This window comes from Mustelus asterias, chromosome 7 (assembly GCF_964213995.1).
Source record: "Mustelus asterias chromosome 7, sMusAst1.hap1.1, whole genome shotgun sequence".
Lineage (NCBI taxonomy): Eukaryota > Metazoa > Chordata > Chondrichthyes > Carcharhiniformes > Triakidae > Mustelus > Mustelus asterias.
The window spans coordinates 48730895-48744881 of NC_135807.1; the positions used below are offsets into that span (position 1 = coordinate 48730895).

The 13987-nt window shown below is 40.5% G+C and overlaps 1 protein-coding gene across 3 annotated transcripts in view; it reads right to left on the reverse strand.

Annotated features, from left to right (window-relative positions):
- Positions 1–13987, reverse strand: part of LOC144495698 (copine-3-like) — a 54688-nt gene that overhangs the window by 25511 nt on the left and 15190 nt on the right. For all 3 annotated transcript variants that reach the window (XM_078216029.1, XM_078216028.1, XM_078216030.1), the window contains exons 2-4: positions 8702–8838; positions 6611–6790; positions 4585–4659 (exon numbers count right to left, since the gene is read on the reverse strand). In XM_078216029.1, coding sequence (XP_078072155.1) covers positions 4585–4659; positions 6611–6790; positions 8702–8838 — 392 coding nt within the window. The remainder of the gene's footprint in view (positions 1–4584; positions 4660–6610; positions 6791–8701; positions 8839–13987) is intronic.

Sequence of the window (13987 nt, forward strand, 5' to 3'; positions counted from 1 at the left end):
GAACTTTAAACCACATTCTATCCATTGCCGTTCTTAATCATCCAATCTGGCTGGCAACCAGTCATCTTACTACTATTCTAACATGCCTTGGGACATTTGCACATTACAAGGACTACATAAATCAGGTTGCTATTGTACAGCACTATTGTTAATCTCCAATACTTCAAATTTCTATAAGAACACAGCAAATTTATTCATATGACAGAGAAACTTTGTATTCAAGTTATTTAACTTCTTTTATTAGTGTATAAAATTTCTTCCAGCTCCCCAGAGGATCCAGGGCATAAATGCAGCATGTTTAATATATCACAAGGTAGGAGGTACAGGGAAAAGGCAGGGGAATGGCACCAAAGAACAGTACAGCACAGGAAACAGGCCCTTCGGCCCTCCAAGCCTGTGCTGCTCCTTGGTCCAACTAGACCAATCGTTTGTATCCCTCCATTCCCAGGCTGCTCATGTGACTATCCAGGTAAGTCTTAAACGATGTCAGCGTGCCTGCCTCCACCACCCTACTTGGCAGCGCATTCCAGGCCCCCATCACCCTCTGTGTAAAAAACATCCCTCTAATATCTGAGTTATACTTCGCCCCTCTCACCTTGAGCCCGTGACCCCTCGTGTTCGTCACTTCTGATCTAGGAAAAAGCTTCCCACCGTTCACCCTATCTATCCCCTTCATAATTTTGTATACCTCTATTAGATCTCCCCTCATTCTCCATTTTTCCAGGGAGAACAACCCCAGTTTACCCAATCTCTCCTCATAGCTAAGACCCTCCATACCAGGCAACATCCTAGTAAACCTTCTCTGCACTCTCTCTAACGCCTCCAAGTCCTTCTGGTAGTGCGGCGACCAGAACTGAACGCAGTACTCCAAATGTGGCCTAATCATGATGCTCGTTTGGAGAGACGGTACAGATAAGATTGGTCAAATGGCCTCCGTCTGCACCATAACAATTCTGTGACTCTGTGATACAGGCATTACTGGACAGGCCAGCATTTATTACCCATCCCTAGTTGCCCTGAGAAGCTAGTGCTGGTGGAGGTACTGCTACAGTGCTGTTAGGGAGATAGTTCTACCCGGCAACAATGAAGGAACAGTGATACAAGTTCAAATCAGGACGCTGTGTCACTTGGAAGGGAAATTAGGAGGTGCGCCTGCTGACTTTGTCCTTCTGAATGATGGAGGTTTCAGGTTCAAGAGATACTGTCAATGAAGCCCTGCGATTTGCTGCAGTGCATCTTGAAGACAGTGCATACTGCAGTCACAGTATGCTGGTTCACCAGACAATACTTCAGAAGATGAGCAAGTACAACAAAAATTTCATTGAATTTTAGGAAAAACAGTGGATTTCTCCCATGGGAAACACCCATGTTTCCCACGTTAAGAGAAGAAATGACAAAAACATGGGAGTAGAGGATGGGAGCATGGTGAGGAAAGGATCATGAAAGAAGTCAACATCTGACTTATTTCCACTCACTCCAGAAGGTACGCTAAATTTGGAGGTCATAAGCTGACTTTTCACAGAGCTAATATTAGAACACCAATTTATCTCAAGGCAACCAACAAGTAATGCCAGTTGCTGGATGGAGACTTACTGCCCAAATGAATGAGGGGAACAGTAATGTTAGTGACTGTTCTGTAACCCACACCACTGACTTTTTTCACCAAGCCCTTCCAGGCAGATTTGGATGACTTAACTCACATCTATCTACTGTGCATTAGTGTATTAAGGTGGCTACAAGATGTTCTCTATCAGGCAGGCCTCTTAAATAGACCCTAGCAAAGAACACAAGCAATTAACTTCATAGAATAGCAATAGTCCCCCGTGTACATTGTGCTACTGATAACGTCATGAAAACTTATACAAGAGCCCCATCAACATTATGTGCTACCAATCACATAATTTTGCACACAAACATGTGGTATCCCAGGAAACTGCCATGATTCATTTGTACTCTGGAAAATCAATTTGATTTGCATCATTGAGCCAGATTACTGCTTTGGGTTGGTTGTTTGGAAAAGAGAGATATTCCTAGCATTCAATCCAACCCTTGCAATCAGTCCAGTGACAACACAAAACATAATCATAAATCCTTTCACAGTTACCTTGATAGGTTCATGCCACCAGATGGGGTTCCCAATGGCTGAATGAATGTTGTGCAATCATGCCATTCACAAAAGCTCCCAGATGAGGGAGAGGACCGTGAGCACAAATAAACAACAGATCCTCCATCACCTGATGATGCAGTGTTGGGGAAAAACAATAACCTTTTTTGATCATGCCTCTGTGAATGTCGGCACTGTCACTAAATTCATAACTTTTTACAATAATTATCATTCTTAGCATACATCTAGGGTCATGAATAAGACTCAATTTGGACTGTAAGACAGGATTTGCTGATTTAATATCCAGAAAACCAGTGACATCTTCAGATAGCAAACTTGACAATCTACCAGGTGTAGCCAACATTTTGTTTCAGCTCATTATCATTGAAAGAATAAATCCAACAGAATAGAGCGGCATGGTGGCACTGTGGTTAGTACTGCTGCCTCACAGCGGTTAGCACCGCTGTCTCACAGTGCCAGGGACTCGGGTTCAATTCCAGCCGCAAGTTACTATCTGTGTGGGGTTTGCACGTTCTCCGCGTGGGTTTCCTCCGAATGCTCCGGTTTCCTCCCATACCCCAAAGGTGTGTGGGTTAGGTGGATTAGTGATGCTAAGTTGTCCCTTAGTGTCAGGGGGATTAGCAGGGGAAATGCGTGGGGTTGTGAGGAAAGGCCTGGGTGGGATTGTTGTCGGTGCAGGCTCGATAGGCCAAATGGTCTCCTTCTGCACTGTGGGAATTAAATGATTCAATGAGATCCAAATCAAGTCTTGCAATCCCTAAACTAGGATATTGCAAAAGATGTTTCACAAGAAATCAATGGAAGTAGTAACCACTGCCATCTTGGCAGCACAGTCCTCCTCCTTTACCTGCACAACAGATCCTACCTGAATTGCATTACATTCCATGGCTTCACAAACTTCTTTTACTGTATTACAAATGCAAATCGTGGGTTGTGGACTACTCCATGTTAACTACTACCTCTAGCGCATTCATGGTAACAGTCCACTTCCTTCACAAGCTCTGTGCTCCTGGTTCACGTGAAGACCAAGCGCCCAAAATCTAGGCTGCTAGGCTCATCTCATCAGTCAGACCCTGATACCTCCTTGTCTTCCACTCTCCATCATCTGACTCACTGATGCTTGGTGGATTACTGTGATTGTTCATAATGATCGGAGGTACTATCTCCACTCTGGGTGTATCTGAGCTGGTGTTTGAGTACATGAAGTGCCATGAGGGTGAAGGTGAGAAAGAGTCCCTTCAGAAGAGCTGGTGGTGCACGGCTGCTCTTCCAACTCTGATTCACAGATTTGGTGAGAATATTCCAAAAGATATTAATGGAAATAGGTTTGAGGATGGTAAATGCTCATCATGAAAAAAAACAATGGTTACAAGCAATGAATGGAGATCCTACTTTTGAAACCGCTTACCTGGAAAGTAGAACACTGCAACCACTCACTGAACTGAAAATCATTCTCATTACCAGTCTGAGAGTGGCAGCTTGCCTCATTTCCTATGGTCTTCTCCGTTGCGTCGCCAAGTAACTGCAGAGTCTTGTCCTCATGATTAGTCAGTGCTCTTGGGGTTCTTTCCCCATGGCTACTTGTTGACTCTGATCATGAGCCACCTTTTCCTTAGCTAAGAGGAGAGAGTAACAAAGCTGTCTCCCTGCCATTACATTTAACTTCGCCTAATGGTGTCTCCATCCAGATTTTCTGATGATAATCTTTCCAAGTTTAGGATAGAAGAAGACTTGCCTTTCATGCTTCAAACATGGTTTCAAGGTGGTCGCAGGTATCCATGCCTCCAATTACCATGGCTCAACTCATGGAGGTCATTCAATCTTTTTTATTCAATACATGGTTCTGGATGGGGTGGGGTTGTACTGAGCCTTCTCCCTCTATAATGACCGTCTTGGTGACTTCGTTTGAATGTTGAGCCATTGGTCTTTCCTTGCTTTTATCTCAGCCAAAAGTACATCAATTGAAACATGCAGGAATCTGGAGGCTCCAACCACAGTAGAAGTATCTTCCATTGCTTCCCCTGCTAGTTCAGCTTACGTGTCCCCCAAAATCTAATATTTCTAGCCCTTTAAAAAACTTGCAGCCATTTTAGTTGCGTCGCAATGTCCTCTCTCCTGCTCAGTCAGGAGGAGGAAACTTGTTAAAATTCCCTATGCATATAAAATGAACCACACCTCCCACACTTCTGAAGCATGCATGTCATGCTGTAGACACGCAGAGTCTAACCACAAGCACAGTATGACTATCTGGGCAATGTATCAGAGGAATCCAGCATAGTCACCTCCTTTTAGCAGAGAGAAGAAAGAAAAATAACAAAAAACATTTAAGACAAATATGTTTGTACGATCAACTATGTCTTTTTTCCAATGTTGTTGACGCAATATTAAAACTACTTTCTGGCTGCATTCACCACAGTGTACACCTAACACGTAAATAAAAAAATATTTCAAGTCTATACCGTGATAGTTCCTTTTCCAGCTGGTCTTCTATTTTTCAGAACAAGAGGTCTAGTCAGTCTTCTGCTGGAGACAATCTGTCAAAACAACCCAATTATAGGTGCTCAGTTTCCAATAGAAGCAACAATCACAGGCAAAATATATAAATCGGTGAGTAGAAATACTAATCTCCCTTCACGCTTATACCTAGACATATCGATAGGTTGCTGTGCATTATTTAATGGCATAATCTGAAGAGCAGTATGCTACCTCAACTCCAATGCCACTTATTCATGAATGGCATTATTGGGACGAAAGCAGAATGCACACAAAAGTAAATGGTATCAAACAAACAAGCAACAGGAAACAAAAACATAATTGACAAGAGACAGAGATTATTATGCTTTTAATTACAAAATCCATTGTAAAGTAAGAGATCGGACTAGCAAGTTAGAAATAGTTAGCTGGCTTTAGCTATTAGACTGCTACTGCACAATGTATTATTCATCAAAAGTTTTGTATTCAAAGTTAATGAAATATTAAAACAGAATTTTAATACCGATATTAAAAATTTTATTTCTACATGCACCAAGCTTGTTTATTTCAATACAGTCCCCATGTCCATAATTTATAGTGAAAACTGTCTATGTAAAGTCCTTGTGCTGTGACTTTGTTACGCCACTACTGGAAACACTACAGTTCTATTACAAACAGGAAGCAGTAGTTCCAATTTGACAGGTTTGCCCAGGCATTTTCCATTATAAATGTAGATGTAGGAATTTATAAGGCAAATACTTGAAGTTAAGGTTGGTCAAGATATTGTGCAAGGCAAGCTTGGAGAACAGCCTTCCCTGGTTCATTCCCCATGGCAATGCCTTGACTAATCATAGGCGATCTGCCTGGTTTGAATTCGAAACAAAAGCTTGTTAGTTAACAGTTGATTGTCCTCTGCTCCATTCTCCATCCATACTAATCAGAGATCATTTATCAACCAATCAGCTGTCTAAATTATTGTTCCCTTTAATGTTGGTTTAACTTGTGTAGCTGTGCTGATGAGTGCAAGAAGCTTCAACAGCATTCATTTTCTTTTCAGCACTCAAGTTCTGTAGTACCAGGCGCAGCACAGTGGCTAGCTCTGCTGCCTCAAAGCCACCAGCTACCTGGGTTTAATTCCCAGCTTGGGTCACTGACTGTGCAGAGTCTGCATGTTCTCCCCATGTCTTTGTGGGTTTCCTCCACCTGCTCCAGTTTCCTCCCACAGTCCAAAAGATGTGCTAGTTAGGTGCATTGGCCGTTCTAAATTCTCCCTCAGTGTACCCGGATAGGCGCTGGAGTGTGGTGACTGGGGGGTTTTCACAGTAACTTCATTGCAGTGTTAATGTAAACCTACTTGTGACACCAATAAACAAACTAAACTAAATAAAGAACTAAGTTTACACTTGTGGAAAGTCAACTTTTATTATAATGCAAAGAAACTCCATGTACGTTTTTCTTATTTTCTTCAAAGGTTTGTTTAGAATATTTAGTTTTTATCTTAACCCGTAATCACTTATGTCAATGTCTTAAAATTTAAACTAAATGTGAAATCATCCAGGGCATTTAACTCCCTTGCTGACAACACTGCTATTGCACTCTTAGAAATCCCCTCAACTTGGCACCAGATTGAAATTGCTGTCAAGAAAGGGGAGGGTGTACCACAGATGTGGGCAGCGTCCCTTGAGATCAGTGGTGAGCACTCTCCGACAAAAGAGAGAAGTAATTGTTCCCGATTCATCTTCGCAAAATCCTTCGTAACTTTAAAGCCTCCACTGAATTTCCTCTCAAAATCTAGGCCAAAATTGTGCCTATTGTTTATTTAAAAAGGGGTTAGTTCCCTTCAAGGTTAGTCAAACCTTCTTTCTTCTCATGAAACAAATGTATTTCTGATCATAGCAGAGAGGTAACCCAAGGCTTGCAAATTATTTATCTAATTCGGCATTGTTAAAATTAAATCCCCAAAGTATTATTCAGCGGCAACAATGAACAATAAAAACTTTTATTCACATTTACCTGTCCCAGAGTGCATTCAAGCTCGCCCAGGAAGTCATCATCACTCAGATCAATGGTTGTATTGTCAATATCGTAAATTCCAAACTTCAGTTTCTGAATCTGCTCGAAGCAGTAATCTATCAGAAACTTCTTTGCAAACTTTGGAGAGAGACAGTTATTAACTCTCTCCGTGCGAGCAATCTACAAAGAATAAAATCCCCTAATTAAAATTACGGGAGTGAAAGAATCAACAAGTAGAGTTTATGCCAATAATGTTCTAAAGCCAAATGTATTGTTAACTGGCTGCAAAGCAAAACCGCCCAGCTCTATTTACATTCTTCTGTAATCACTGTTTCAAATGTCTTCAGACACCAACTACAGATTTGAAACTGGCCTATTTATGTGAAGTATTTAATTAGACCACTAGAAAAGTAAACAACAACATGATACCTATACAGAGCTACGGTCTGGTGGGGTAATTATTCTGATCTAAAGTACTCTAAAGTATAAAGGATCCAAGGAAGGCAAGAGCCCTTAATGCTGACACACCTTGTCTAAAACGGAAATGTTGACATTACATGTTTACAGCAGGAAAGGCAGCCATTTGGCCCATCGTGTTTGTATCAGTCTTTTGCTAGAGAATTCCAAAATTAATCCCACTGCTTTGTATTTTTCCCCAATTTCCCCTTAAAAGCTTCAACGGTCTCTGCCTCAAACAGTCCTTGTGGTAAGGTATCTTGTGCTCCAATTCCTGAGCAAAAGAAATTCATCTAACCACTCTCTTCGTGGCCATTTTAAATTGATGATTATCCAACAAAAAGGGAGAGAAGTAATATTTCCCTATTCATCTTCTCAAAGCCCTCAATAATGTTAAAAACCTCCACAAAATGTCATCTTAGCCTTTTCTGCGCTACTGGAAATAGCTTCATGTCCTTCCTCAAAAAGATTCCCATCCCTGAGATTATCCTGACAAATCTACAACATGGCTTTAACATCTTTTGTATGAGGTGCTCACGTCTCTAAAATGTGAAATCTACACCCCTATAGGAAAACCCAAAAAAACTACAGCAATTGTTTGTTCACTTAAAGGAATTATTCTGCAGTTCTCAATTGCTAATATCAAAACCATTAAAATAAAATGGAACAGGCACAGACTATGCCAACAGTGTATTGTAACATTCACAAAGCCATGATGTGGAGATGCCGGCATTGGACTGGGGTGGGCACAGTAAGAAGTCTCACAACACCAGGTTAAAGTCCAACAGGTTTGTTTGGAATCACGAGCTTTCGGAGCGCTGCTCCTTCACTCCTTGACTCACCTGAGGAAGGAGCAACGCTATGAAAGCTTGTGATTCCAAATAAACCTGTTGGACTTTAACCTGGTGTTGTGAGATTGCTTACTGTGGCAACATTCACAAAAATCTAAGTAAAAATCTTGTTGAACTATAAAAGTGTTTCTGATTTAGTTTCCCCTCTATTTTCTTTCCAGACTCAGATGGGTTGAAAAGCACTATTTATATGCTGATAAACCAGGGCCACAAGTCAACAAAAATGCCAATGAAAAATAACACTCAAACTGGCATTATGGGTCTCACTGCCACAAAAGATGCATGTGCAGCTCCGAAGACAGGTTACAAAAAAAATTAGTGGTCCACTTCTCGTAAACCCAAATTATGAAGGAATTATGTGAAGCAGTTTATGCATACTGTTTTACAGCACCATTCAAGTCATTACTGTCAGAATTATAACTGTCAGAACCCCTGCAGAGTTTTACTATCGATTTCTATATCACATGAAAGTAAGTAACGTTCAAGTTCAGTTTAAAAAATATTGATTACCAAAATAAAATTGAAGGACCTTGTTAGTAGTGTCCATTACATAAGCAGACCCCCACTGGAGACTAACCAGCCGAGAGAACTGTGGGACAGCAAAATTTAATTAAAATACTCATATCTTCCACAAAGAAGTAAGTAAAGGGAGGATTTAATAGTGGAAGGCAGATCAGTAAAATAAATGAGAAAATATGCTTCCTCAACTGAATAGAAGAAAAATAAAAGTGATGAACTTGTTATTGCATGGATGCATTGCATACATCTGACAAAAATTACATACCTCAACCCATTGATTTCCACTGACATTCATAAGCAGCGCACACAGCGGATCTGATTTGGAAGTAACATCTTTATCCAGTAAGTTCTCACAGCAGACACTCAGTTCAACCTTAGTCACACAATCTGCCATCTGCTGCCCTACAAGATAAACAGAACAAAACAACATGTAGTAGATGAAGCCAAGTTGCATTTCACTGAAACATTACATTTTCCCTTCCTTTAACTTATAGGGCCAATTTTCACAGCCAAACAGTCCTAGCATTTTATTTTAATTACGCGCCCAACAATTATTTGACATAGGACGCTCAATTTTCAAATCAATACGCGATGCAAGGTCATCAATTTCTATATTTTTACCTTTTTAGACACATGAAACATTTTCATGTGTTAAGTTCAGGATTTTCTACATTCTAATGTGCGCAGCATTAAGAAAACTGACAGATGAGCCAATTATTTAAGCATGGATAGAAAGGAAGTTGACACCTTTGGAAGGCTCCAGTAGGCAACAAATTTGAGCGAGAAAACTCTGTATTAGCCGCTAACTCATCTTATATTGAATCACAAGCACTTGCAGTGAAAATTGGGGGAAATAAAACGAGATAAGACTAAATGCAATTGTAAAGCACTGCTGCTATTTTCTAACAAAAATAACTATCTTCCTGCCAATTACAGGAATGCATTTTTTTAACAATCCATGTGGGGGAAATCATAAACCAAAATAACCAAATTTACCAAACAACCCAAAAGAAGAAATTACCAACAAGAGTTCTTGTAAATTTTACTTTAACATGAGTCAGAACCAATCTAAACTAAACATGAATTAACAGGCAATACTTCAAATAAAAATAGCAATTTCACTTTAAAAGTCAACCTAACAAAGATATATCCTTACATCAGAACTAGAAGCAGTTCTTATGTAAGGACTGGAGAACTGTGGGACAGCAAAATTTGATTAAAATACTCATATCTTCCACAAAGAAGGAAGTAAAGAAGGGAGGATTTAATAGTGGAAAGCAGATCAGTAAAATAAATTAGAAAATATGCTTCCACAACTGAAAAGAAGAAAAATAAAAGCACCATTGTGATGAACTTGTTATTGCATGGATGCGTTGCCACACATCTGAAAAAAATTACATACCTCAACCCATTGATTTCCATTGACATTCATAAGCAGTGAAATGCTTATTGTTTGTTCACTCAAGGAATTATTCTGCAGGCCATCTGGCCCCTCAAGCCTGCTCCCCCATTCAATAAGAGCATGGCTGATCTTTTTGTGGACTCAGCTCCACCTACCCGCCCGCTCACCATAACTCTTAATTCCTTTACTGTTCAAAAATTTATCTATCCTTGCCTTAAAAACATTCAAAGAGGTAGCCTCCACTGCTTCACTGGGCAGGGAATTCCACAGATTCACAACCCTTTGTGTGAAGATGTTTCTCCTCAACTCAGTCCTAAATCTGCTCCCCCTTATTTTGAGTTCTAGTTTCACCCGCCAGTGGAAACAACTTCCCTGCTTCTATCTTATCTATTCCCTTCATAATCTATATGTTTCCAAAAGATATCCCCTCATTCTTCTGAATTCCAATGAGTATAGCCCCAGTCTACTCAGTCTCTCCTCAACTCCGGAATCAACCTAGTGAATCTCCTCTGCACCCTCTCCAGTGCCAGTATTTCCTTTCTCAAGTAAGGAGACCAAAACTGTACACAGTACTCCAGGTGTGACCTCACCAGCACCTTATAAAGCTGCAACATAACCTCGCTGTTTTTAAACTCCATCCCTCGAGCAATGAAGGACAAAATTCCATTTGCCTTCTTAATTACCTGCTGCACCTGCAAACCAATACCTTGTGATTCTTGCACAAGGACACCCAGGTCCCTCTGCACAGCAGCATGCTGCAATTTTTAACCATTTAAATAATAGTCCATTTTGCTGTTATTCCTCCCAAAATGGATGACCTCACATTTACCAACATTGTACTCCACCTGCCAGACCCTCGCCCACTTACTTAGATTATCTACATCCCTTTGCAGACTTTCAGCGTCCTCTGCCACTCATCTTAGTGTCATCTGCGAATTTTAACCCACTACACTTGGTCCCCAACTCCAAATCATCTATGTAAATCGTAAACAATTGCAGTCCCATCACTGATCCCTGAGACACACCACTAGTAACTGATCGCCAACCAGAAAAACACCCATTTACCCCCACTCTTTGCTTTCTGTTAGTTAACCAATCCTCTATCCATGCTAATACATTACCCGTAACACCATGCACCTTATCTTATGCAGCACCTTGTCAAATACCTTCTGGAAATCCAGATACACCAATGTTCTCAAAGAATTCCACCAAATTAGTCAAATATGACCTGCCCTTCATGAACCCATGCTGCATCTTATCAATGGGACAATTTATATCCAGATGTCTCGCTATTTCTTTCTTGATGACAGAATAGAGCATTTTCCCTACTACAAAAGTTAAGCTAACCGGCCTATAGTTATCTGCCTTTTGTCTAACTCCTTTTTTAAACAGTGGCGTCACATTTGCTGTTTTCCAATCTGCGGGAACCACCCCAGAGTCCAGCGATTTTTGGTAAATTACCACTAATGCATTTGCTATTTCTCCCGCCATCTCTTTTAGTACCACAACCACCAATATTTCTCCCCTCCCATGTGGCACTACACTGCCACACAGTTCCACAATATGCTGTTCTTTATTCATGCAGGCTAGGTCAGGAGTCTTATCTGGCAGCAGCTCCCACTCCCAAGTTTTAGGGGTAAAATTATCACTTGCAATGCGTGTTTCTACAACCCTTTCTTGAATTGGGTCACAACAGTCCTCTTGGAGAATCATTCCCGAGTTCCTTTTCAACTGACAAACCAATAAAACCTCAGTTCACAGTCTGGAAAATCACCACCTCTTTAGCGTGCCTTGAGCTATTTATACCTAGCGGGTTCTACACTTATTTAGCCAGCTCACACACTGCTTCCAAGACTTCCCGTTTCCTTTCCTGCCAAATAAAAAAAACAATTTCTTCCTGACAGAGATTTGCTTCTCCTCACAAGAATTGTTTGTGTTCCTTTTCCTGTCTGCTTTGTCTTTGTATCAGGAAGAACATCTCTTAAGAACACTGACTATAGGATCAGTAAGAGAGAGGTGTTGGTTCTGTGCTGAGAGCATTGAGGTGGGGTAGAGACAGGGAAATGGGGTTACTGGGTCTCAGAGCTAGGGATTTCACTGGGAAAAAGAACTTGCATCTACGCCATGGGCAGAAGTTTCCTTAAAAAATGGCAAAGTGTCAGGCTCTTACTGAATAATGACGTGTTTCTTTCAAACTTGCAAACATTCGCGGCCGTAATGTGATTTGCGTCCGTGACAATCAAGCACTAAGAATCACAGCCCATGAATCTAACTTCTTGTGGCTGCCAGAAGAAGCCCAATGCACCTGTGCAAAACATAAAAGATGCAAAGCTGGTGCCATAATAATTGCCCCCCTCCCCACATAGTAATAAGTCCCTTCTCCTCCACACACAACAGGAGTTCAGAACTATTAGAAAACTTGGCAAGCGTTGACTAATTCTATATCTGTCAAGAGCTCAATATCGCCACACTTTTTCCGTGTCCTTTCACGGGATACTGGCATCACTCACAATGCCAACGTCTGCCCATCCCATTCAAGAACCTGTGGTATTTCATTCATCTTACATGCTGTCTAACATTTCATACAAGGGCTTGTGGATGCAGTGTGTGAAGTGGTACTGAACCTTTACAATAAAGATCCTTGTTTAATCCCCAATCTATGCATGCAAAAGTAATCAAATTTCTACAGATTACCTTCAGATGCTCACAAGCCAGTTACTGGGTAAACAATTTTAATACATTCTGTTATATTTAATCAGGGGGCACAGCGTGCGGCAAATTTAATACTTTTCAACTAAAGTCTTGGAACCAACAACCCATAACATTGTTTATTGTATTCATTCTTACAGTTACATTTATTTAAGATTACTTAAGGATTTCTGGGTTTGGCGCATGTTGATGTTTTACAAGGAATGTGTTCATAAGTTATTCTGGAAACCTTGCAGAACTTTTCCTGTTGTGAGAATCATGTTAAAAAACTGCTACAAATAATGAGATGCCAGAGTTGGACTGGGGTAGGCGTACAAAGTCTCACAACACCAGGTTAAAGTCCAACAGGTTTATTTGTTATCACAAGCTTTCGGAGACTTATTGCGAGACTTCTTACTGTGCTACAAATAAGTTGCAGTCTGCAGCATATTAAACGATCGTGAAGTTAAAGGCTGTCATAACGCTCAAAAGCAAAATTTGAGTGTTTACCAATGATTAGGCAAACCTAATGTGGCAAATCTTGTGTTTCTGACCTAAATTACATTTTCCAATCTAATTTATATTTAAATTGCTAGTTTCTTAGCAGATTTGGCCAATGGCAAATAACTTTCAAAAGGAACCATTAGCCCAAAATCGTACTCTCTTTTCATAAAACTAGTGTTCCCTTTAAACACACTCCAACACAACACCATCTCCCCACCCCCACCACCTTAATTCTATTTAATATTCAGCGTGGGATTCATGGAGATGGGGAGAGAGCTAAGGGGAGTTGTTCGATTTTAAGTACTATGGTCCTTCTGCGCCCACTTTCTGAATCTCAGCTTTATGGATGCACATCTGCAATCTGATTCAACAGTCGGCTGGAGTGTCAAGAGATTGAGATTCTTTGGACATGAAAGGAATTGTGAACCCACAGCTCATTTGCTGGCACTGGCGTCTTGCCCGAGCTTCACGGGTGATACCAGGTGCTGCAAGTTCAAAGGCAGAGTCTTCATCACACCATCAACTTAGCAAAAAGGTCCCACCACATCCTGGTACTAAACCACCTCATTCTACACTGAATGACACTTTATTGTGCTCATAAATCACATCTGCTTTGTATTATAACAATATTGTTATTACAGATGTTAAGTTTCAAATGCTAAAAGTCAAAGTAGAATTAGAGGAATACTTATCACCACAAATAGTTTCCTAACTCTCATCATATTTTGAATTGCTTCCCCGCAGTTACTTATATCATTGTTGCAGTAATTTGAATACCCTAGTTTTAAAGAGTTAAATAGGAATAAAATTGTGAAGAAATTAGCCAAACCACACATATGTATAGCATGTTATTTTTAATCTGCTACTTTGGGATAAATTTATCTTGGTTCAAAGCACCATTCACCTCTGAAGGAGAGACAGTCAGAGAATGCTACCATCTCAGATTAAATTAGCCTT